Here is a 26,305-nt window from a genome sequence, read left to right as displayed (position 1 = left end):
GGTTGTCCAGTTGTGCCAGCACCATTTGTTAAAGATAGCCCCACAACTTTTAATCAATGAGCAGTTAACATCTCTTTCTCGCTTTAAGGTTTATTAGTTAAAAAAAAAAAAGGTAAATTTCCAGAAGGGAGATGAGTGATTTTTTTTTTCTGACAGAGGGGTGGGAGGGGAACCAGAGAATAGTACAGGGGTGCTCACCTTGTACCAGGCCTGTTAGATCCCAGTACGGCATATGGTCCTCCGAGCACTGCCAGTAGTCACTCCTGAGCACAGAGGCAGAAATAACCCTCAAGCACTGCCAAGTGTGGCCCAAAAACCAAAAAAAAAGAAAAGGTGGTGGTAGGCAAAATAAGTTTGTGACTGTCTTAGTTCCTTGCTCCTTCTCTGCTGCTTTTATTTGACAGAAAATGTATCCTGCGTGTCCTGTTTACTGACAACTACGTGCCTTAGAAAGATGCTTCTTTTTCTTTTCAGCACTTTCCCACACAATGGTCAAAACATGGGCCTCTCACCGTTTCTGGGGGCCCTGAACACTGGGGGATCGTTACCGGATCTGACCAACCTCCACTACTCGGCACCCCTGCCAGCCTCCCTGGACACTGGGGACCACCTCTTTGGAAGTATGAGTGTAGGGAACAGTGTGGGGAACCTCCCAGCTGCTATGACTCACCTGGGCATAAGAAGCTCTTCTGGTAAGTGCCCCCACTTGGTAAGGACCGTGCCTATGTCCCTGTAACTTAATTGTGGGTGGTCCATGGTCACTGAATGAAACTGGGTTGAGGTAACAGTCACATACACCTGTTTTGTTAGTGATTTTTGTTCTGGTTTCTCACCTTGTTTCTGTTTCTGCTGAGTCTGAGTCCTGGGCAGCTCAGCTACTCCTCAGCTACTCCTACTTCTTCATCATCCCCACTAGCCCAGGTGCCCGAATCTGAAAGAACATGATCTGAAAGTTCAGAAGTCAGTGTCCATGTTAGTCTCTGTGTGTATGTGTGTGTGTGTGTGTACTTAATAGGTCTGTGTCAAATAGTACTCTGCTACAGAAAAGCTCATCTCTAGGATGAGAGATAGTATAGCTTGGGGGACTACATGGGGTTTGATCTATGGCACCTCATATGATCCCCCAAGCATGCCAGAAAATTTACCTGAGGGCAGAGCCAGGAATAAGCCCTGAGCACAGCTGGGTGTGGCCCAAAATCCAAAAAAGGAAGAAAGAAAAGAAGAGCAAAGCTCATCTTTTGCTGGTGTTATCACTTCGGTGAGGCATCTGTCCCTCCCCACCGTCCTTATCTGTTCGGTTTCCTGCAGGACAGGAATCCAGGGGCTCCTGTACCTGTTAGAGCATCTTCATCAAATAGGGCTAGTAGAGTTTGCTCTACTATGTGGGAAGCAAAGAAAATTAAAGATAATGAAAGTACGACAAGAATAACCTGTGAGTTTGTTGTCTTTCAGGCCTGCAGAGTTCTCGGAGCAACCCCTCCATCCAGGCCACGCTCAGTAAGACGGCACTGTCCTCTTCCCTCAACAGCCACCCACAGACGTCTGCTCCTGGAGCCACTGCCCTGCACCCCTCACTCCGGCTCTTTTCCCTCAGTAACCCCTCCCTCTCCACCACAAACATCAGCGGCCCCTCTCGGCGTCGGCAGCCCCCTGTCAGCCCTCTCACGCTCTCGCCAGGCCCCGAAGCGCACCAAGGGTTCACCAGACAGCTTTCTTCCACCAGCCCCCTGAACCCCTACCCTGCCTCACAGGTAAAAAGAGAGATTATGACATAGACAGAAGAGTAAAGGAACTGCCTTCCTCTGGGTTATTCTGAATGAGGTCTCCTACACCAGTGCCTTTCAGGCTTCACTTCCTGTGAATCCACAGCAGCAGTGTGAATAATTAGAATGCTTTCATGAGGCCGGAGGGTTGGGCACTTGCCTTGCAGGTTCTATCCCCAGCACCACATGGGTTCTTTGAGCATCTCCAGGAGTGATCGCTGAGCACTGAATCAAGAGCACAGTCCCAAGCCCAACCAGTGGAGCCCAAGCATACACGCAAGCATGCACATGCACGCACACACACACACAAAACACTGCATTCATGACTTTCTAGTAACACATTCTTGTGTTAATTCCTCTTGTCTTGAGAGGAACATCATTTTTATTAATAGGAACCACACCTGCTGTGCTAGGTGGCCACATGGTGGAACTCAGGGCCTTGCAACTTCCACACATGTGCTCTACCACCCCAAATCCTTGTTAATGGCTCTTAAGCAAATGCTGAACAGTTTGCAACCTGTGTTTTCTGAAGGTTTTAAGGAAAAGAACCAAATGCCGAGAAGGATCAAAATGTGCCTAAGATACTGAAGGAACCCAGACTGGGGTTTTAAAATTACTGTGGCGAATCAGTAATTGGTTCATGTCAGTATTTCAGCCACAGGGAAAAGCAAAAAAAAAAAAACACACACACTTTTGAAGCTTTGATATTGGATTAGGTCCCCCCCCCCTTAATTTTGGCTACAGATTTGAGGAACAGTGCTTTGGTTGTTCAGAAATAACTAGATAAAATAAAACCATATCACGAAAGGGCTCAAAGCAGTTTGTTGAGAAAGAGGCCTATTTCCAAGTCGTGAGCCCACTCTAAAATCTGGGAATTAAAAAGCCTCATCTTGACTTATCAACTTTGTTTTCATTCTGAGCTCTCAGGGTGGTTCTCTTGTCATAAACATCAATGAATATATTTTTGACCAGTTGTCCCTCCCTAGGCACATTATAACATTACTTACTCACCACTTCATAAATGAGTCATCCAGGAGGAGCTGACAGATGCAGTGATTAGTCACTCTCTACCAATTACTAGCGATGGGGTCTTGATTACATGAGTGATTCCTCTAGGGAGAGAAGGAGAGGGTATTTCATAACGGGGTTTAATGGTTCTTTTTATTGACTTGCCTTTCATTCTATTTCTTAAGCTTATTTTATAGGATATAAAAAATGTTACTTTTGCTTTCCAACTGTATTTTGAGGAGACTACAGATAGAGCATTCTCCTTTAAGTGTTTTTTAAAATTTGCTTAGCATTTAGTTTTTAAGTCAAATTTATTCATGAACATAGTTTTAAGAGTTGGATGGCTCTAAAGAGCTTGATATGGAATGGCAGTCTCTTCCCTTCCCAACTCACCATTCATCTTACTGCCTGCACTTGCAATTATTTTAGCTAATCTGTGCGCTGTAGCCATGTTATTTTTATTTATTTATTTTTTGCTTTTTGGGTCACACCTGGCGATGCACAGCGGATACTCCTGGCTCTGCACTCAGGAACCACCCCTGGCGGTGCTCAGGGGACCATATGGGATGCTGGGAATTGAACCCGGGTCTGCCTTGTGCCAGGCAAACGCCCTACCTGCTGTGCTATTGCTCCAGCCCCTGTAGCCATGTTATTTCATCCTCACTCTGTTCCAGATTCATAGTGTTAGGTAGCATTTAATGATACACCCTATCAAAAGTGATTAGGAATTTGTTCTCTCTCCCCCTAGTCAGTCTCTCTCCCACCCACATCACACTCAGACACACACACATGTCAGTACTCCATTTTTAGTATGTTGTAATTATAACATATGTTTGGGTTTTGTTTTGTTTTGGTTTGGTTTTTGCTTTGGGACCACATCTGACATGTTCAGGGGTTACTCCTGGTTCTGCACTCAGGAATTACTTCTGTTACTCCTGACAGACTTGGGGGACCATATGGGCTGCCAGGGATTGAACCCAGGTTGGCCACATGCAAGGCAAGTGCCCTACCCACTATACTATTGCTCTGCTCTGTAATCACAATGTAACTCTTGTTGACTCATTTATAGCATACTATGAAGTGAAAAAATATTTGTTTTCTACTGGGAGTTAAAATGTCTTGTTAGTATCTCTCTCTCTCTCTCTCTCTCACTTTCTCTCTCTCTTTCTCTCTTTCTCTTTCTGTCCCCCTCCCTTTCCCTCCTTTCTCTCCCTTCCTTCCTCCCTTCCTCCCTCCCTCCCTCCCTCCCTCCCTCCCTCCCTCCCTCCCCTGAGCCAGCAGTGCTCAGGGATTACTCCTGACTCCATGAGCAGAGGGATCACTCCTGGTAGGCTCAGGGTCCATATATGGTGCCAGGGATTGAACCCTGGTTGGCCACGTGCAAGGCAAACACTCTACTTAGTATATTATCTCTCCAGCCCCAGTATTATTTTCTTGTATTACTAAATCAGTCCCAAACTAAGATCTGGGTCAGTCGCTTCTCATTTAAAAAGAAATTCTTGGGCTGGAGCGATAGCACAGCGGGTAGGGCGTTTGCCTTGCACGCGGCCGACCCGGGTTCAAATCCCAGCATCCCATATGGTCCCCTGAGCACCGCCAGGAGTAATTCCTGAGTGCAGAGCCAGGAGTAACCCCTGTGCATCGCCGGGTGTGACCCAAAAAGCAAAAAAATAAATAAAAAAATAAAATAAAAAGAAATTCTTGGACTCTAGAACTCTACAGCCCTTACATGTGTGAGGCCTTAGGTTTGACCCCTGCCTGATCCCCCTGCTCACACACAAAGAGCACACACTGTTTATGGTAGTTTTTGTTTCCTAGTAGCTTTACGGGAAAGTATGGGGCACTGGCATAGATTAGACTTGCCTTCACAAGTGTCCTGCTCTCTCTCTTTGCAATCTTTCCAGCCTTTCAGTTTGTAGAGTTTCTGTTACTTCGAATGAAATCTCTTTTCTCCCCTAGAGGCTTTTAGAATTTTTTTTTTTGTCCCCCAAGGTTTTGAAACTTTTATTTAAAGTGACTTGGCATGAGTCTGTACATTTGGTGGCAGCTACACTGTGGAGACTCATGTCTTTCATTTGGGGGATATTTTCTCTGTTTCCTTGGTGATTTCATTCCTCCCATTTTTGCTGTTCTCTGTATTTCTGGTTCTCCGGCCATTGGATATTGGACATCCTGTACTTTTCTTCCAATTTTCTTCCTTTCTTCTTTTCTCTCTGTCTTTTCATTCCACTTTCTGGGTAGTTCTCTCAACTTTATTTTCCAACTCTTCTGTTGAGCTTTTTTTTTTTTTTTTGGGTCACACCCAGCGATGCTCAGGGGTTACTCCTGGCTTTGCACTCAGAAATTACTCCTGGCGGTGCTTGGGGGACCATATGGGATGCCGGGGATCGAACCCGGGTCGGCCGGTGCAAGGCAAACGCCCTACCTGCTGTGCTATCGCTCCAGCCCTGTTGAGCTTTTCTTTCTTTCTTTTTTTTTTAATTGAATCACCGTGCAATACAGAGTTACAAAGCTATTCATGGTCAAGTTTCAGTCATACAGAATTCCAACACCCATCCCTCCACCATTGTACGTTTTCCACCACCAGTGTCCCCAGTTTCCCTCCCACCACACTCACCCCAGCCTGTCTCTCTGGCAGGTCCTCTTCCTATGCCTCTTCCTCTCCTCCCTCTATGATTCTCCCTCTCCCTCAATGAAAAAAGAGCCCATTCTCCCTGCATCCATGCCAACATTCGTTGCTCTTGTTCCTTTTGATGTGTGCCAGTCTTTGTGATGTGAGATGATGTCTCGTTGTTGTTTTGATTTATATCTCCCTGATGATTAGCGATGGAGGGCATTTTTTCATTGTCTTTTGGCTATTTCACTCAGTGATAGCACAGTGGATAGGGCATTTGCCTTGCACGCAGCCAACCCAGGTTCGATTCCTCCATCTCTCTTGGAGAGCCCGGCAAGCTACCGAGAGTATCCCACCTGCCCGGCAGAGCCAGGCAAGCTACCTGTGGCGTATTCGATATGCCAAAAACAGTAACAATAAGTCTCACAATGAAGACATTACTGGTGCCCGCTTGAGCAAATCAATGAACAGTGGGACAACAGTGCTACAGTGCTTTTGGCCATTTATATTTCTTGGAAGAAATTTCTGTTCATTTTTTTCTCCCCATTTTTTGATGGGCTTCTGTAGAGTTTTTCATTTCTGTATTCTTTTAAATTTCCAAGAATGTTCCTGAATACAGCATTCAGGAAGAGTAAACTCTTACACTTTATAGCATCACTTACTCTTTAAATGCAGTATCTGTCTGAAGTGTGTTTTGTTTACTTTGTTTTGGTATCACACCCTGAAATGTGCAAAGCTCCAGGCTTACCCTTTACTGGAGGGGCTCAGGGGATTATATGGGTTGCTGGGGATTGAGCCCAGGTTGGCTGTGTGCAAGGCAAATGCCCTATACATGGAGAGATAATCTCTCTTGCACCTAATAATTTAACATGTGTTTCTAACATAATGATTGAGAATTTTGTTGTTTATTTATTTACTTATTTCTTATGTTTCCAGGGATTGAATCCATGGCTTAATATATGCAGAGCATGTTCTTTACCTCCTTAGCCTTAGCCGTAGAGCTAAACACTTTTAATAGCCTAATGTTGCCACAGTACTTTTGTGTTTGTTTACATGACTGCTGCTTCCTGCACAAATTTTCTGACTCTTTTCTCCATATATCTGTGTCTCCAGCTATCAGTCTGGTACTTTCCTCATCATTCGGTTGTCTTCATTGCCCTGCTTAGATTTAGGGATAGGATTTGCAAAGTGGATTGAATGTACAGAGGGGTGGGTTTGTGCAGCTCGGTCACCATTGCAGGGTTTTCTGGATTGGCCGTTTCCTTGGATAGCCTCTTGTGTTGTGACTTTCAGGGTTTCTTTCAGGCCAGTCCAATCCCTGCCAAGGACATTGTTCCAGCCTGGCAGTGGGGCCTGTGCTGGGATTCCAGTTCACAGAGCCAAGTCGAGGAGAAGAGGGCAGGAGTCTTCAGTTCTAATGACTCTGCCCCCAGTGTCTGGGATGTCCTGTCCAGACACTCATAGGTGGACCCTCTGTCAAGGGCTTCATCCTCTGGCCCTGCTCCTTACTACCCAGTTCCTCCCTCTTTTGGGGACCCCATGACGTCAGTCAGATTGCCTCTTGGTTTGTCTTCTCTGCCATCTCAGCATTTGACTTCCTCGGCTCATCAACAGCTGGTTGCCACTTGTTCATCTGCTTTTCATTTTCCAAGTTATGGTTCTATTTCCTTCTCTCCTTTATCTTTGTCCTTGTATTTATTATCACTGGGGTATTATTTGTTTTATTTTTTCCAGGGTTGTTTATTACAGTGTTTTGTTGTTAAATGTTATTTTAGTGTGATTTGTTAAGTTTTGGGACACAGCAGAACCAAGTATGTTCTTCAGTTTTTCAGAAGTCAGGACTTTCTATTTTATTTATACATTTATTGATTCTTGGGCCTCACCCAGTGGTGCTGGAGAGCTACTCCAAGTTTGAGCCTTGGGTGACTGTGTGGTCCCAGAAATAGAATGCAGGCCTCCTGCATGCTAAGCGTGCACTCAGCCTGTTGAATCGTTTCTCCAGCCTAAAATTGAGGACTTTAACGGGCATGACTTTCACTCAGAGAACAGGTTCTGTTGTTTCATTTTGGTTGCTTTCTTGTCTGTGTGTTTGTTTTTGAGCCACAGTCAGTGATATTAGCTACTTCTGGTTCATAGAGTTATGGTTAGGCTCAGGTGACCTCCCACAAACACATGTGGGCTTCGCTCTTTCGCACTGTCTTCCCTCGTTTTACTTGTTTTTGAAGACAACAAAAATTGTCATTGAAGAAGAGGTACTTTGTGGGGAAATAAGATTTGAGGATGGCTCAATAGGAGAAGTGACAGACTTCTGGGTCCATTCCAAAACAGCAGGCTCAGGAACTTTCAGGTTTTTTCCCAGAGACTCACTGTGGACAACTCAGATGCTCACAAGTGCCCGCTGATTTTCACAGATGGTGCCTTCAGATCAAAGCCCGCTGTCCTTCCTGCCCTCGGAAGCTCAAGTGTCCCCACCACCCCCTTATCCCACAACCCAGGAGCTCCCCCAGCCTCTCCTGCAGTCCCATGCCCAGGAGTCCCCTGTGCAGCAGCCTCAGGTGGCCTCGACACTGCCCCGTTCAGATTTCCACCTCCTCACGGCCCAGGTGAGCTTTCCAGGAGCAGCTGTGGGGAGGAAGCACTACTGCGGCCTGACATCCATGCTGAATGGTCCATTCTTGTTCCCTGAAGGACTCTTCGTTGAGCAGCTTTTTCCCAGATGTCAGCTTTGACCAGCAGTCCCTGAGGCCAGGCCCAGCCTTCCCTCCACAGGTGAGTGGTCACCAGGCATGCCTCCTTGAGGAGTTCCTGCTGGGACTCCCAGAGGTCTGGTACCCATTGCTTTATCAGTGTCAAGGCTCTGCAGAGGAGCTGCATGACTTGGGGGGAAGGAGGAGGGAACACTCGACTGTAGTCAGGGATGCAGAAGGGACAAAGGGAGCCTAGTGTCTCCTGGTGGAGAAAACTAGACACAGGCAAGAATCCAAGCCAGCGTGTGACCTCCAGGAATGCATGGTCTGGCAGGTGCCTGGGCTCTTCCCTGGGATGTTTTCATTCCCTTGTTTCCTTTTTCTTTATCTTCCTAACGTTGACTGAGGTCAGTATTCTTAGGTTTTACAGTGTTTGTAAGGCTGTGGCAGGCTTTACAGTGGCTGAGGAGAGAAGGAAGGACTGAGTGCTGCTGTCTAAAACCTAGGAACAGTAATGACAGTAAGGGGCCAGACAGATGACTCAGAGGGCCAGAGCATATGCTTTGCACGTGGGAAGCCCAGACTTGATCCTCAGCACTACCTAGTCCCCTAAGCTCCACCATGTGTCGCCCCCAAGTACCGTGCTGGGAGTGACCCAAAAGAGAAAAATCTAACAATAAGAGAGAGTGAGGTATGTCCTAACTAGGCCCCAGTGAAGAACCAATAGTCTCCCACCTGCTTTTCTAAGAAGCCATTTTCATCAGTGTCCTCTGAAAAACTATTGAGGTGCCTGCTTTGGAGTGATTTGAGAAAATAATTCTGAAAACCAGTTTTGGGAAAGGCACTACAAATAAACCCCAATTGCAGTTGTGCCTCCCAAAGGCTTTCTTAGAGAAGGTCTCACCTGATATTCCTCCCCAAGTGTTAGAAGTGGGGGCCTGGAGGGGATCCCATTTTCTTGTTTTTCTAAGAACCAAAGAGGAAAGGAGCTCATTGCTCCCTAGGTTACAAATAGAACCTTTGAAGGTTCCCATGGAAGCTAGTTTACAAAGGCCTCAGGGTGTCTGGGAAAGGGGGCTCTCTGAGACTGAATACCCTGGGAACCCTGATAGTGGGGTCTCCTGGAGGTCTTTGTAGGCCCACAATGTGACAGGACAAGTCACCTCTGTGTGGGCCATGGACTCCTGCACCAGCATCTACTGCCTGGCAGGGGCCACAGGCTCTGAGGTGGGTTTGCTCACCGTAGGAAGCAAGGCCTGCTCCATACACAGTGATTTTTGATGCTTCCAGGTGTCCCTGGTGCCACAGGGTCCCCAGGAACCCCAGGACCCATTTCATTTGAGACCAAACCTGTATTCCAACTGCGGGAACTTTCCGAACACCATCCTGACAGGTGAGTGGGGCTAGCCCTCAGCTTCTCAAACTCCTGACTTTGCTGTATTTTGACAGAGGCCATTGTAAAAGAGCCTAAACAATGGCATATGCAAAAAGCGAAGGGCCAGCCCTCTTGACTTTTTGAGATGCAGGTGTCCTGCCCCAGAGACTTGTGAGGCAATAAGCTTGATTCTGATGACATAGAGTTTCTGAGATTCTAAAACTTAAAACTTAGTTTTAAGTGAATGATAGTGGTTCAGAGGGAGAAAGCCTACAGAAATGGAGGCTATAGAACTACTGAGAAGAATCCAGATTCCCAGGTAGACCCACAGGTGTGGGCGTGGAGACACGGTGGCCTCTGTGGGTGGAGAAGGCAGTGAGGGTTTGTCATCATCTGTCCCCCTCAGTAGCCCAGAGCCCTCGCACCCCCTTAACCCACACTGTCTTCTCCTTTGCTGCTCCTTCCAGAAGACTCGAGCTCCAGCCTGTTCAAAGATCTCAGCAGTGCGCTGGCAGGCATGCCCGAGGTCAGTCTGAATGTGGACACTCCATTTCCATTGGAAGAAGAGCTCCAGATTGAACCCCTGAGCCTAGATGGACTCAACATGTTAAGTGACTCCAGCATGGGCCTGCTCGACCCCTCTGTTGAAGAAACATTTCGAGCTGACCGACTGTGAACAGAAAGGGACAGGAGGGTTTCTTTGTGAAAGAGCTGAAATAGAAGGGAGCCAGCTGCCGCCCACCTGGGTTGTATTTCTCTCAGGCTTCTGACCTGGAAGGAACCCAACCATGGCTCCTAGCTTTCCCACGAGCTCCTGTCTCCTACACTGTGGCTTATTCTAGACCACAGAGCTTTGCACTGCCTCTCAGGCCCAAGGCACAGACTGTTGCTGCAAGAAGGCTGCTTTGGAGCTTTCGTTGGACTGGTCCTGACTGTTACATCTTCTTCTTGGCCATCTAACTTGTTGGTGTGTAAGAGCAGAACCTCCCAGGTCCTAGGGGGCTCCATAGATCGCCTTGTACATAGTGCTCAGAATCCCAGTTCTCAGTCCATGCTGAAAAAGGGACTTGGAATGGCTGCGGTGAGGGCCAGAGGCCTTGGGAGCTGGCTCGGCAGCAATAACGGTACCCCAGCACCTCAGTGCCTTCTCTGATCCAACCATGGGACTGTTCTCCTGCCAGCCTCTGGCAGGGAAGCTCCAGGGCAGAGTGGAGCCATGGTGCTCTCAGATGCCTTAATCCTGAAATGAAGAATTTCTGCCAGTCTTGACTTCTGCAAACGGACTGCTACTAGGTTTTCTCTGCTCTGGATCCTCTCCTGCTACTTCAGTGCCCCTTTTTCTGGGATCAGCAGAAAAGGAAAGCTGTCTTGTGCTTCACTGAGAAGTGGTCTCCAGGAATGGAGGAGCCTGAAAAGCACAGCTCTGCTCCCCGGAGGCTGAGGCAGAAGGGAAGAGGGGCTGCAGCTCAGCGGGAGGGAAGGCTGCTGGGCCAGGTCAGGCCAGCCAGCCACTGTGCCACAGCAGAGGGAGGTGCACTGTGGACTGGGAGCATGACATTTCCCCGCTTGACTGGTTGCTTCTTGAGAGCAGAGACAAGGCCTTACTCACACTGGGCCCTCGTGCGAGCAGCTCGAAGGAAAGAAAGGACAAGTCTGATCGCCAGCTGACCCTAGCCCTTGCCAAATCTCAGAGCCTTTGCTTTTCTAGCCCCTGTGCCTTGCTGATGCTGAGCCTGCACTTTATAATGCCTGTCGTGCTAGGTGACCAAATCCACATTCACAGGGGTATTTCCCCCTCTAGTGAGCCTGGGGAAACTCCTGTGAAGCAACCATAGCAGCTGAATTGCTCTAGGGGAGCTGGCCAGGCCTCCGCCTCCCGAGAAACCTTTCCTGTCACATCCAAGTTTGTTCGAAATGCTTGAAAGTCCTTCTTTGAGGGTAAAAGTGTCGTCTGCAATGAATGAAGTCTCCTCATTAGTCCTCAGTGCCTTACTCAGCATAAATAGCGTCCCCAGGGCACCAGCACAGCCACTAGCCACTGCCTCTGACGCAGATTAGAACAACAGTCCAGGCCTAGTGGGTACAGGAACAATAAAGGGCGCCTGTGGGATATAGGCCCAGCCCAGCTAGCGCCACCCTTGCAGAAGCAGAAGGAAGGGGGCTTGTGCCACTGCTCGCAGAGAAGTGAGACCCTCCTGTGGGTCTGAGCTGCCGCCTGTGCCTTACGTGAGAGGACTGCGCTAGCCCCTCTGACTGTCTTGGCTCTCAGGCCTCTGCTCTGACAGCTGACCCTGCAGACGCTCAGCTCCCTCCACCTCCCTCGTGTCAAGTCTTCCTGTTTCTCAGTGTTCTGTTTCCCCATCCCTGCTGTGAACCCCAGTCCCCTCCCTGAGCCCTGGCTGGGGACAGAGCAGCTGCCTCTGCTTCCCAAACATTCTGCCCATTTGGCCTTCAGAGCCCTTGACGCTTGAGATCTCAGAGGGGTGTCTTTTGTTTTAATGGTACACTGCACCCCAGCATGCCGAACGAGGCCAGCTCTCTGCTGCATTCCCCAAGTCAAAGGCCCTGATCTGATCCAGCCTTTCAGACGGGATGGTGCTGATGTCCTCAGAGGTGTTTGGAAAACTTGAGGTCCCAGAAAAAAACCCTCTGCGTAGTGCCTTTCCCAGGCCCACCTTTGTCATGGTCCCAGTTGTCTCGTGCCCTGGACCAGACTTACTGATGGAAGCCCCTGGGTCTCTCAGGGACTCTGAGAAGGGTGTTTCTGAGAGCTCCTTTGTGTCTCTCCTGGGAAAACGCCTCGGGCATCGTATCCTCCCACTTTCCCATGGTGGCACCATGCACTAGCTCTATCTCTCCAACTTGGAGTGCGCTCAGAGCCCGGCCATGCCCTTCGGAAGAAGCCTGTTTCATCGTGTACCTCCGTCATGAGAACTCACTGGTCCTTCTGCTCTCATTCACAACCGCTAGAGAGCCCAGGAGGGTGTGAGCCCTCCATGCCTCCTCCCTCCCTACACCACCATGTGTGTTTGCACGCAGAGCTGGGAGAACATGTCCTTAATGGCATCAAGACCAGCATCAGTTCTCCTTTGTCCAGGTTCATTCCTCCTAAGTCTACTGTACCTTACCCAAGCTGACACGTCCATTCCTCTCCACACACACCAGAAGGCTGCCCAAGCCTCGCCAGCCCCTGTTCACGCACAGGTGGTCTGCCAGGTGGAACCGTCAGAGCAACTAATCAGATTTCCCGCCAGTGCCCTCGCCCCTTGGCCCCTGTCAAACCATATTTAAAGATTGGAATGTGTATAAAGTCGCTTCCAAGTTTTATAATGCATCATTTTACATCTTTCGTAATTAAAAGCAGCACAATAAGGTTGTATCTGCATTTGGTGTTTCTCTTCAGTGTCTGGTGGGATGAACTGGGCAGGGGTGTCAGGTGTGGGGAGCCTTCCTCTCGCCACACCTGGCAGTTGAGCCAGCACTCAGGAGCTCTCTGATCTTTGCACCACATGCAACTTTACCCACTCCTGAGGGAGTTTCAGAAATGGAGTGCATGGGGTTCCTCTGCAGTCTTGGATGCCAGGTGCAGAAGACATCACTACCCACTGACAGATCCTGTCCTGCCACACAGGGCCAAATGCCTTCTCTTCACCCCTGCCTAGCAGTCCTCCCAGCTCCCCTGGCCTAGACAGGCCTCTTTGGGCCCCTCTCTGCAGAGCCCCATGTCTCCTCCCTCCTGTGCGGGCCCCTCTTTGACCTACTTGTCCCTTCCTCACAGCTGAGAGCCTCCATGTCGGGCCATGCTTGCCCTTCTTGCCCGTCAGCCCAGGCTCCTGTGCCTCTGCCTGGTGCCTTCTATCTTTGGCAGGTGAGCATCCTCATCACTCTTAGAACTTCCACCTGCCACAGGACTGGCCTGTTCACTTGATTCTGCATCTCTGCAGACAGCCACTAGCCCCTTCTCCAGTCACAGTCTCTGTCCTGGTTTTGCAGGTCTCTCTCCCACCCAGCCCAGCTCTCTCTCCCTCTCCCATCTGGCTCTGCCTCCTTCTGCCCCGGACGGTGCCACTACCTCCCCTAAGAAATGAACAGTGTTGGGGCTAGAGCTATAGTGCAGCGGGTAGGGTGTTTTACCCGGGTTCAATTCCAGGCCTCCCATATGGTCCCCTGAGCACCGCCAGGAGTAATTCCTGAGTGCAAAGCCAGGGGTAATAACCCCTGTGCATAGCCAGGTGTGACCCAAAAAGCCAAAAAAAAAAAAAAAAAAAAAAAAAGGTTGAGGGTTTTTTTTGTCTTTGTATTCCTCTTTTTTTGTTGTTGTTTGTTTTTTTGGGTCACACCCAGCGATGCTCAGGGGTTGCTCCTGGCTCTGCACTCAGGAATTACTCCTGGCCATGTTCAGTGTCCATGTGGAATGCCCAGGATCAAACGGATCGGCCACATGCAAGGCAGATGCTCAACCTGCTATACTATTGCTCAAGCCCTCCTCAGTGTGATTTAAAATAAGGAAATAAACACCCTCTTTTCATAGCATTGTGCAAAGGAACTCTGCCACTCCTCATAAGATTGGCCCAGCGCAGAGCAGACACTCGATAAGTGTCCCTTGTTAGAAGTGTTGTCTGTTGCAGGGATGTGCTGCCTGTTCACAGGCTGGGAAATTTTGAATCTCAAGTCTGGATGGACGTTTTACATTGATTGTATTCCGGGAGATTCGTAACAGCGATATAGGCTGTGTCCCCAAGTGGACACTAGATGGAGCTGAGATCCTGGGAGCGGCAGACAGACCAGAGCTGCAGGGTATTGCATGACCCTCACATGTACCCTGGGTGGGTGGGAGGGGTCGGGGGAGGCACGGCTCTGTGTCAGACTTGAGTTCCATGCTGAGTCTCTCATGGCCACTCAACTGTTAGTGTCTCATGTCTCCCTCAAGGTGGCTCTCAGACACCAAGCCAGCATGGGATACAGGCAGTTCACCAGGTTACCCGACTCCAAGGTCTGCTACCCCCAGTGCCCAGCCCTGACCCCCGGTTCAGAAGTGCAGCTGAGCTCAGGACGCGCAGCCTCATGCTCAGGCACTGCCATAACCCCCAGCCCCCATAGCCCCACCACCCCAGCCACCCTGGACTCCTTCCCTTGGGAAAGGACATGGTAAGTACCCCAGGGAGAGGAGGCCTGAAGTAAAGAGAAGAAGGAGGGAAGTGAGGGGGCAGAGTGAGAGCCCAAAAACGGGGCTCCGGCGGTAGGATCGTAGGTTTGTTTCTCTTTCAGAAGCATATCTTGACTTTTTAAGAAATACAGGCTCTGCTTTTATAATAGTATATGCTTCTTATAAAAAAAATTTTTTTGGACGGGAGAGAGAAGAGTACAGGACACAGAGCACTTGCCTTGCATGTGACCGACCTGGGTTTGACCTCCAGCACTCTATATGGTTCCCAGAGCCCTGCCAGGAGTGATCCAGGAGCACCAAGCCAGGAGTAAGTCAGCACCATTGTGTGTGGCCAAAAACAAACAAAAATCACATACTAAAGTGAAAAATAGAAATATTTAAGGGATCTAGAAAACAAGCACCCCTAGAAACTGGGACTTGATACGCATAATTCAGAGAAGAGGACAGGTGGACGGGTGGAAATTTTTACCAACAAGAGCTCACGTGGTATGTTCTCTTTTTGGAAAGAGTGCTTAAATTTAACAACAAAAGGAAGCCGAAATGTAACTAAGGAAATGGCAGGGCTGCAAATAAGCATGCTTCTTAGGTTTCTGAAGTATTTCTCTAAAAGGAAAGAGAAACAGCCAGAGGCTGGGTTCGTGCTCGAATCCCGTTTCAGCGGGCGATGGCATCTCCTGCCAGCCTGTGATGTGGATGAGGAAATGAGCTCACCCGCTTCCCTGCTCCTCCCCCAGCCCACTTGGGAGTTCTCCTCTTTCCATTGTGGGGGTTGCACTGTTGGCATCCTGTCCCAGGGCATCCTTCCCACCATTGTTCGGCCCAGGGTCCTATGAGCTGCCGTCTGTGAGAGTGGCCCTCTCACCTTCCCTTCCCCCTTTATTTTGATTTCACCTGGTGCCTGCCTTGACCTTGTCACTGCAGTCTATTCCAGAGGGCCTGTGCTGGTTACAGCCACAGGGCCACAGCTCTGAATGGGGTGGGTATGCTGTGGATGTGTGTGTGCCCTGTGAGACTGGCCTGATACCCCAGGTCCTGCCAGTTTGCCCGCTGCAAACAGTCTTGGTAGGTGACACATCAGTATTTGGGAATAAAGAAAATGACAGGGGAGAGGATCCAGAGAAGGTGTGTTCAATAAAATCAAATGCAAGCTTCTGACTCAGGAGTCCTCTGTGACCCAACCCTAATATATATATATACACACATGCATGCATATACACACCCAAACCGCATATGCATGCATCACATGCATACACGTACACATTTACATATACATACGTGTACATGAGCATGTACACGCACAATTCACTCATTTGACAACAGTGCCTTCTCCCATTTTCACTTGAAAAAAAAATATCCAGCTTCTACCACACCTGGGTCAGGTGACGGATTCTGTGAAGTCTTCACTGAGGTTTGTGTTCTCATTTAGCAAAGATGTGTAGTTTGCCTCCAACCCCCCTGCCCTTAAGCTCTTCTGTGTGACTTGCTTTGACCAAGAATTGTGTCTAATTGCTTATCACATGAGACCCTATGTCATCCTCTTCCAGACACCGCCATCTCTGCTCCCAGATTCACCTCTCAGTGTGGACCAGAAGGTTCCAAAGCCCTGAGCTGGGGAAATGCTCAACCTGGACCTCCCCTGGGAGCACCAGGAGGCAGCAGCTGCCTTCCTGGCCAAGTCCTGCTGATAGAAAAGTCACTGAAAAGGGTGGGAGCGTCTGCAAAGTCCCCGAGTCTTGGGCACAGCGTGGCAGACCTGCCCAGGGGAAGGATCCTGGGGAGCCTGGATTCTGGAGCACTGAGGGGCAGCTTTAGGTTGGGTTTTCCAAACTCTGCCTCTAGCTAATCATCTAAGTTCTGTCTAGCCTGGTTTCCTTAAAAAGCATCATGTGACCCAGTCTACTTGAGTGGAAGGGAAGGTGTTGGTAATTAGCAGGGACTTGAGAGACATATGGCTGCTGTGCATAGGAGTCAAGCTGGCCACAGTACTGCCTGGGGCCAAGCACCTGGGAGCTAGAGACCTGGATTCCAATGTGATGGCTACACCTAGGTGTGGAGCCGAGACAGGCCAGCTGCCTCATTTATAAAGTGAGGGAGGTGAGTCCCGACTCAAGGCATATGCCTGCCCTAGCAAGTATGTTCTGCCCTAGGATGCATGTCTGCAACGTTAGCCAGCCTCTCTACTGAGAATCCTTAACGGTCTCTGCTTCTGGCAGGGGAAGGGATCAAACTCAGAGCCTCATACACACCAGCTCCACCCCCGTCCTTCATCCTATTTAGTGGCTCCTTTGTTACTGCTCCAGGGCACCTGCACCTCCCTGAGCCTTGGCCTTTGGGACACTCAGCTCAGCTCCCCCAGCCCAGGAATCTCAGAACCCAAAGATGCTCCCATCCTGGCCTCGTAAGTAACTGCTCCTGACCTCGTCCTTTCCAGACCTTGGTCTCCCTGCTGGGCCAGGGACCTGCTTCCTGAGACCGCAGCCCTCATCTCCCAGAGGCAAGCTCAGTTCTCTGCCATGCTGGCTTGTTCCCCTTGGCCAATCTAATTTTGTCTCCTAGCTTCAATGGCCACACAGGGTTGGGGATCATTGAAATGCAACTATTCCATTTCCTTCATGAAAGGGCCCCTCATGCCCTGTGCTTTTGTCCTGCCACTGAGAGGACTGGTTGTCACCCCACTAGATTTCTCACGTACCTAAGCAAGACTTGCTTTAGCTCAGTTTGCAAAGATGTGACATCCAAGCGTATATGCTGCCTGAGCCCATGTGCTGCTTGTGCCCACGTGGCCGAGCACATGTGTCGCCCGCATCTTCCCTCTTGAGTTGTGTACTTTCATGCTTTCATACTTTTGTGTCTAAAGCTCGATTATGTGTAGGGGCTTCCTCCACCCTTGGAGAATCCCGCGTTCTCTCTTGAGCGCGTTATTCTTACTATTTTCTCTCCCACTTATCCCTTCCTCCTTCCCTCAGAAACCTCTGAATAAAGTCTATTTACTTCAAAAAAAAAAAAAAAAAGATGTGACGTCCAGGCTCAGCTGGGGATGGCTGGGTCTGGTGACTGGATTTGCACAGGGCACGTGGCTCAGAGGCTAGAAGCCGGTGGAACATGCCATCTTCTGCTCCAAGCTCTCAGCTTGGCTCTCCCTGGCCTCACTTAGGAAAGCAGGGAAATCCCACTCAGGCACCATTATTCATCTCTAGTCACTACAAAATCTCTCCTTACCATTCCCTGACCCTGACACAGGTCCCCGAAAGCCACATTCCTACAACACAATGATACGGAGATTGTGTTCAGGGTACAAATAAGGGGTGCAAACATCTGTGCTCCTAAGGCTCCAGGTTCTGGTCACCCCCAGGACAGCAAAGAAAGGTACTCACCGAAGGACCCTCCCAAGCCCAGGTCCATGAGGCTCACAGGGCAGTTAGTCTTTCTCAAAGTCCTTTGAGCCATTTTAGTGCCATGTTCTGTGGAATGTTAAACAGGAGACAATGGAGGGGGCAGGAGACAGGGTAGAAGCAGAGCAGTTGAAAAGATCAGAGGAGGGAGTAGGACCAAAGAGAAAGATGAGTAGGGTCAGGAGTTTCCAACATGCAAGCCCAGGCTCAGGAAAGCCCAAGAGGAGCCCTTCCCCAACCCTTCCCCATGACCTCTGTCTCCCTGAGGAGAAGAAACCGCTGCAGCCTGGGGTGTGCTTCAGGGACACCCAGTCCATTATGCCTGCTGACCAGCAGCCTCTGGTGACAAGTGTGTGTGTGGTGGGGGGGTTTATTATTTGGCTTTTCAAATAAAAATGTCAGCCTCAAGGGTCAATGAGGTAGCCCAAGGGGCTAGAATACATGCTTTTCGTGTGAGAAGCCCAGGGTGGATTCCTGGCACCATATGGTTGCCTAACCCTGCTGGGAGTGACCCTGAGCACCAATATGTATGGCCCAAAACAAACAAACAAAAAAAACTGTTAAGTCCACCTGTGGGCCAGAGAGCACGCAGCCTGTTTCTGACTTGATCCCCAGTACCACATATGATCTCCCAAGCAGCATGACCAGTGATCCCTGTGTACAGACCCAGCGGTAAGCTCTGAGCACCAGTGAGTACAGCTCAGAAAATAAAGCAAAGCCCCCAAAAATCCATCTGACCATCTGGTTCAACAGTGCAAGCTTACTGAAGTCTGGTCAGGCAATGGTTATTTGCAGATGACATGATTCTAGAGCAGAAAGCTTGGAGAAAATACAGTCTGAAACCACAAGAAATAAGAGAAGTCTGCTCTAAGGTTGCATAAGAACTGTATAGCGAATCAGATCAGAGCAATGCTTGTTTCAACTTCCCGTTCTAAGAGCTCTGGGAGAGAAGGCAAGTGGCAGAGCACTGCCCAGCATGTTGTGACTCCACCACCACATGGCACTCTGGTGTGGTGCCTGTTAAAAAATATGAATAAGAACTGACCATTTCAACTCAAGCTTCTCCAAAAAGAGAGCCAGGGGACCTGAGAAATACTGTAGGGGTTGAGGGCTTGCTTTGCATGTGGCCAACCTCCAGTTTGGTCCCCAGCATTGCATGTGGCTCCCCAACAACCACGAGCGGCCTCTCCTGAGTACAGAGTTAGGATAGCCCCTGAGCACTGCTAGGTATGACCCCAAAATCACCCCCGCCCCAATTTTGCAATTGAAAAACATTTTTAAATGTATTTTACCCAAGGCTGATAATACAGCAGGGAGGGTGTTTTCCTAGCATGCAGCCGACCCGGGTTTAATCCCCAGCACCCCAGAGAATCCTCCTGGCTCTTTCAGTTTTCTTTTTTGGCTTGGGTTTTCCTTAGTCCAAGAACAGAAAATTTTTTCATCATGTTTTCTATTGGGACTTCAACAATTGTTTGATTGCTTTGTTCTCCACAAAGGTTGCTACACCCCATCCACCATCCATTAGCAGCGACCACGAGCCCTATGCACTCTCTTCTGTGTCTCTGTGTGACAGTGAACTTTCCCTTGTCTCTGGAAGCCTCTCTCTCTCTCTCTCTCTCTCTCTCTCTCTCTCTCTCTCTCTCTCTCTCTCTCTGTTTTTGGTCACATTGAGCAATGTTCAGGGGTTATTCCTGAGTGCCCTGATGGTTGATGGGGTGTAGCAACCTTTGTGGAGAACAAAGCAATCAAACAATTGTTGAAGTTCCAACAGAAAACATGATGAAAAAATGAAAAAATTTTCTGTTCTTGGAGTAAGGAAAACCCAAGCCAAAAAAAGAAAACTGAAAGAGCCCTACAGGAAAGAGTATGGATATATTTGACCTCATAAAAGTTTAAAACTTAAGTAGGGTTGGAGAGCATATTAAAGATACAGAGACAGGAAATGTAGTGCCATGCTAACCGTAGAAGGCTGAGTCCTTCCTACAAAGATAAAGCTTTTTCACTTTTTTGTTTGCTTTTTGAGCCATACCTAGAAATAATCAGGGGTAACTCCTGACTCTGCACTCAAAAGTCATTCCTAGCAGTGCATGGGGGACCATTTGTGGTACTAAGGTTTGAACCTGGGTTGGTCACATGAAAGGCAAGTGCCCTATCCACGGTGCTGTTTCTCCATCCCCAGTAAAGTGTTATATATAAATAAATAAATATAAATCAGTCATCAGAGGCTAGGGACAGGCTGTTTGCAGCAGGAACAATTCAAGTGGCCACCAGCTGAGCAGGGACAGTTTGGCGCACTAGGAATGACAGCGGCGAAGCAAGATGGCCCCATCTCAGGAGGCCCAAGGAAAGCGGTTTCTGAGAACAGGCCCACACTTCAGCCCTCAGAAGGACCTGCCAACACATGGATGTGCAGAGACGTGCCAACAGAATTCCTTTGAAAATACCTGGGAACAAGCTCCTCATGGAACTGTGTTAGAGAAAAACGAGATGGTCTAAACCATCCAAGTGGAAAGAGAAAGGCGAGTTCACTTTTGATGGCTCTTGTATTGTTTTGACTTTTTTCTGTTTAGCATTTTTCACAGGGCCATCCCCAGCGGTGCTTGGGGAGCCATGCCGTGCCCAGGATTGAACTTGAGCCGCACAGATGCCAGACACATGCTCCACCACTTTTGAATTCTCGCCCCTGCCCCTCTGTTGAATATTTTTTAAATTAATGCCACAGCGGGGAGAAACTCTGTGCCTGATTTTCAGGAATTTCCACAGCGTGGTGGCAGCTTCCCCACAGGGGGACGATCAGCAGAGCAAGCCGCCAGAGCCAGGGAGCCAGCGCTGGCACCTCCTCTCACTGCTGGCCAGACTTGCATGCTTTCTCTTGTCTACCAAGAGTCTGGGCAAGTGGCTCTCAGCAGGGGATGGGCATCACAGGGAAATTTCCAGAAGGGAATTTTCAGGGCATGGAAGAACACGCCGTGGTTTGGGAAGCCAGCATGGGTTGATGGCCAACACTCTGCAGCCTGACCCTTTCTTCCCAGCTCTAGCTTACAACCACCGAAAGGCCCCCTGCCCTGAAAGAAAAGAATTTGCTTGCAGGAAGAGCCCGTGACTGTGCTCCAGAGCTCCAGGGCTTTCTCTGCCTTTCCCTTACTACCCACCTGGTGTCAGCCCTAGAGCCCAGCCCCATTCACCTCTGGCTGTGGTGCCCGGAACAGTGCCTGGCATATCATGGGTGCTGGGCGGATGTTAATGAACTATGGCCACGAAGCCCTTCCCCCACATGGAGGGGCTGACTGAGGAACCTGCAGGTTTCTGCAGTGATGCCAGTGGGACAGCAGTGGAGTCCCTGTATCTCAGTTTCCACGACCTGTGACTTGTCCCACTTTCAGATCCTGGAGAGGAGGCTCATCTTTCAGTGTCACAGACCCTCAGGGGAGCCTGGCGGTGGGCATCAGAAGACACAATGGCTGACATGTCAGTGAGGGTTGATTCTAGACTTTCTAGCTAAGACTTCATCCCACGGGATCAGAGATGCTCAGGAAAAACCCTTAATGCGCCCACAGATTTGCACCCCACACAGCCATACCTATCCGAGGTCTCCCCATTCAAAGTGGGAACAGATGGCCGTGTCTGTGATTGAGCACCAGATGAAATGAGTGGTCTGCCTATGAGCCTGGTATGAAAATAACATCTTTAGACATTAGTCACGCTGCTCACGACGGTGCTGTTGGTGGAAGAGGCGCAGGGATCTCGTACCATCGGGGAAGCCCTCGTGCATCTCAGATCCCTGCTGGCCATGAACTCTGAGTGCTGCAGTGGCTACAGCACCTTTGGCACCAATTACATACACACACACACACACACACACACACACACACACACACACACACACACACACCGCTCCTCTTTCCACTCCTCCTTTTTAACACATCGACACTCCAAGCTTTAGTTTTCTTTTTAAAATCTACTTGTTCTTACTGGGCTTACGTGTGAATTGCAGTGAAGTCTGAACACAGAAGGAAGAAAATACAACTGATCTCAGGGACAAAGCCCTGAGAACAGAAGTAAAATGAATGAAATCATATTAATAATCTTACTCCCTGAAATAGATCTCTCACAAAAATGCAAGATTTTAGCAAACATCTAAAACCAAGGGGGATTAGAGAGATCCTGAGGGTTTCTGAAAGCTGCTGTGAGTAGGGTTAGTGGGGATTCGACAATTGAATAGACCAGAAATCTTTGTGGTGTGTGGGGGAACTCAGAGAGAGGGGGAAAGAAAACTCAGATAGCTCAGGGAAATGCTGTGTTTTGGGTAAAGTGTGATAGAATATGGGGAACATCCGAAAAGTTTCTGAATCAAGTGGGGCAGAATCAATGGCCAAACCTGCTCACCTGTGCTCTCTCTCTCTCTCTCTCTCTCTCTCTCTCTCTCTCTCTCTCTCTCTCTCTCTTTCTCCCACCACCTCCATCTCTCTTCTCCCTAGACTCCTAAATAGCAGAAGTAAGTACTTGGTAGTTGTTACATAACGAACACAAACAACTGAGAACAGAATGGTCATCTTGTACCAATTAAAATGAGAAACCAGGGGCTGGAGAGATAGCACAGCGGGTAGGGCGTTTGCCTTGCACGCGGCCGACCCGGGTTCAAATCCCAGCATCCCATATGGTCCCCTGAGCACGGCCAGGGGTAATTCCTGAGTGCAGAGCCAGGAGTAACCCCTGTGCATCGCCAGGTGTGACCCAAAAAGCAAAAAAAAAAAAAAAAAGAGAAACCAGGGGCTGGAGCAATAGCACAGCGGGTAGGGCGTTTGCCTTGCACACGGCCGACCCCGGTTCTAATCCCAGCATCCCATATGGTCCCCTGAGCACTGCCAGGAGTGATTCCTGAGTGAAGAGCCAGGAGTAACCCCTGTGCATCGCTGGGTGTGACCCAAAAACCAAAAAAAAAAAAAAATGAGAAACCAATCTTTTTTTTTTCTTTTTGGGTCACACCCGGCGATGATCAGGGGTTACTCCTAACTCTGCACTCAGGAATTACTCCTGGCTGTGCTCGGGGGACCTTATGGGATGCTGAGAATCAACCCGGGTTGGCTGCGTGCAGGGCAAACGCCCTACCCGCTGTGCTGTCACACCAGACCCCAGAAATTTCTTAATTTGATGCCAAATGAAGGCATCTGCCACATTTCAAGCAGGAAGAAGCAATGGTAAAGGACATGTGCAGGACCCTGGGAGTCTGGTCCCTGGCATTGCACAGTCCCCCAAGCACGTGCTAGAAGTGCGTTGCCCTCCAAAGCCCATGGTCCTAGGGCTGTTCCAGAGCAGCCACTGCCTGAGTGCAGAATCCCTGGGGCACAGTGCCACCTGGGCTCCTGAGGCTAGAGGGTGCCGGTGGGAGGCCAGAACCCAGCACCTCAGGGAAATCCCTCAAGAGACTCCAGTGCAGGCAAAAGGACCCTGGAAAAGGAGGAGGCACTAGCTGCCTCTGTTAACAGTCTGGGGCCTCCTGCTGGGCTTGCCAGCTCTTCCTTCCAGCCTGAGCTCCCAGTCAGGGTGGTCAGGCGATAAACAGGTGGAGGAACGACGCCGGCAGCTGCGGCCTTCCAAGTCAAGCTCCCCTGAGCACTGCAGGTACCTTAGCCCCCGATAGTAGCTGGAGGGACAGTCTGCTCAGACCCTGTGGGCACTAGGAGCTAGGTGGATTTGGGATGGGAACCCCTCAATACCCTTGGCCCCCCTAAGCATAATGTGACAGGACCGTGAAGCCAGGGAAAATTAATGGCAGTGACAATATCCCTTAGCTTAATGATATGGGAGGACAGCTGGCGTCCCTCCCCATGTCCCTGGAGGACTCTTGGTCCTTCAAGGCACATGAGCAGAGCAGAGCCCCTGCTGTCAGCTTCCTCCCAGGGCAGCACGGCCGGAACCCTCCTACCTCGGTCCAGGCAGTATCACAGCACCCCTGCAGGAGAGCTGCCCCCACACCCCCCTCACACACACACACACACACACACACACACACACACACACACACACACACACACACACACAGAGCTCTTCTATCTTCTGCTCCTCTCCCAGGGCCACCTGCAAGAGTTTGCAGGATCCTGGTCTTGTCTCCCAGCGGCTGGACAGAATGGTCTGGAAGCCCATGGTGGTGGGGTCTTTGTGCTCCAGAGATGACTAAGGCAGGTCTCTGCATGAGTCAGTTGTTCTGAGTTCTCTGAATGTTCCAGAACAATCACCTTGGACACGTCGCCCAACCTGAGCACAGTAAGAAAGTAAGCAGTACTTTTTGTACCTTGGGGACAAAAATAAAACCCAGGCTCTTACGTGTCACTCCTACAACAGCACTGACTGGAGACAAAAAAAAAAATAACACGCCATTGTCTGAACAAAGAGACCCACTCAGCGAGCTCTGTCAGACTGGCTGAGCCACGCAAGGATTAAAACTAGTTGCCAAGACAGACACAAAGCTCCCTTTGCCACAAACACAGGTCTGGTTACTCCTCAGAGACAGAGTCCCTTCCTCCTGGTTAAGAAGACACCTTGAAGGGCCGGAGGGACAGGTCAGAGGGAGGGTGTTTGCTTTTCACATGGCCAATCCGAGTTTGATCTCCAGCATCTCGTATGGTTCCCAAGCACTGCCAGGAGAGCCAGGAGAAACCCCTGATCACTGCTGGGTGTAGCCCCCAAAATGCGAACAAACAAAATAGAAACAGGGGGGCTGGAGCAGTAGCACAGCGGGTAGGGCGTTTGCTTTGCAAGCGGCCGACCGGGGTTCGATTCCCAGCACCCCATATGGTCCCCTGAGCACCACCAGGGGTGATCCCTGAGTGCAGAGCCAGGAATGACCCCTGAGCATTGCCAGGTGTGACCCAAAAAGCAAAACTAAATAAATAAAAGCAGTGAGAGGTCAGAGAGGAGCACGGGAGCATATTGCATGTAGGGACTTGTGTTTGACCCCCAACCCTTCAGGTCTCCCAAGCATCACCCAGTGTTTCCCTCCCCCACAAAAACGAAGCCTTGATGATTGCTGTATTAGGGCAGGGTGCACCCCATGTCTCTGTCCTTGCATCTTCCCATTGCTTGGCCTCCCCGATGCCCCTCTGAAGGCTTTGCCTTACCCAGTACAAAACTCTCCCAGCTCTGCGTCCACACAGCCTGCTTTATCCTCCCTCCCTCTCTACAGACTGACTTTTCTCATCTCTGCGGAGACACCCCATCTTTTCATGACCCTGGACACGTGGGGGCCTACTCACTGGCCCTGAGTCTAGGCGTCCCAATTCCAAATCCCTAATGCTGCCATCCCCACTGACCTGTGAGTGTGTGTTAGGGTGTGTGTGAATGTGTGTGTGAATGATGTGCGTGTGTATGAATGTGTGTGTGTGTGTGTGTGTGTGTGTGTGTGGCATGCGCACACTGGAGGACAACTGTGCATGTGAGAACTCCCAGGTAAAGGCAGATCCTAGGAGCACACCTTGATGCTGGCAGCTGAGCCCCAGCTCTACCGAAAGAAATTTTCCTGGAAATGAGTGCAGTTGATCCCCCATGGACTGCTCCAATTTAATAAATATGTACAAATTCCTAACATCAAAAAAAGAGAGAGAGAGAGAGAGAAAAGGTATCTATTTCACATGTGACTGTGAAATAAGATAGTGAAAATGTGTCCCTGTTTCTCATTATTTGGGTTGAAAGGTTTTTCTAAAGGCAGGATGTTGCCTTGGCATCTTTGCAAGCGTTTTCTGAATTTAAAGATCCGATAATTATAGAGCTCACATTGACATTGCTGAAAATCTGTTCAAAACTTGGCCCAGGGAGGGCCTACCCAAATGCACAGTTTCCTTGATAAAAATGGCCAGAATTGCGTCTGAATGTGCCTGCTCGAGAGCTTGTCCGTGTGGTTTCATCAGCCCCTTCACCTGTGTCCCGGTGAAGGCCCTGGGAGGCACTCCGGCAGGAAATCAGCCTCTCAAACCTGGGTGCAGGAGAACGGTCTGGGGCGGGGGGCGGGGGGGCACAGGGGGCACACTTCTAGGTTCTGGAGTCTGAGTGAGCCTGCAGAGGAGGCATCTGCATCAGCCTAGGGGAAGTGGGACGCTGCAAGTGTCCCCCCTGAATCAGAGGGAGGCTGATCGTCCCTTCCTGGCACTGCTTGCAGCCAAGCTTTGTCTGTTCCCATCTGTGCTGAGAGATTCATAGGGATGGTCTAGGGCTGGGCTCTGCTCCTCTAGCCCAAGCAGAGCAACTCTGAATCGATATTTTGCTTATTTTATTTATTTGGGGCCTTGGGGCCACATGCAGTGTT

General features: G+C 49.7%; 1 protein-coding gene across 3 annotated transcripts in view; it reads left to right on the top strand.

Annotated features, from left to right (window-relative positions):
• Positions 1-12,116, top strand: part of CRTC3 (CREB regulated transcription coactivator 3) — an 84,493-nt gene extending 72,377 nt beyond the window's left edge. The window contains exons 10-15 of one of the 3 annotated variants that reach the window (XM_004617573.2): positions 475-692; positions 1,453-1,751; positions 7,797-7,988; positions 8,074-8,154; positions 9,363-9,465; positions 9,918-12,116. In XM_004617573.2, the coding sequence (XP_004617630.1) occupies positions 475-692; positions 1,453-1,751; positions 7,797-7,988; positions 8,074-8,154; positions 9,363-9,465; positions 9,918-10,123 (1,099 nt within the window). In that variant the 3' untranslated portion in view covers positions 10,124-12,116. Of the gene's footprint in view, positions 1-474; positions 693-1,452; positions 1,752-7,796; positions 7,989-8,073; positions 8,155-9,362; positions 9,466-9,914 lie in introns of all 3 variants that reach the window. The other 2 variants (XM_004617572.2, XM_055142721.1) reach the window with 2 other exon arrangements.
• Positions 12,117-26,305: the final 14,189 nt, after the last annotated feature.

This window comes from Sorex araneus, chromosome 6 (genome assembly GCF_027595985.1).
Source record: "Sorex araneus isolate mSorAra2 chromosome 6, mSorAra2.pri, whole genome shotgun sequence".
NCBI classification, from domain to species: domain Eukaryota; kingdom Metazoa; phylum Chordata; class Mammalia; order Eulipotyphla; family Soricidae; genus Sorex; species Sorex araneus.
This window is presented reverse-complemented; position numbering and strand designations above follow the sequence as displayed.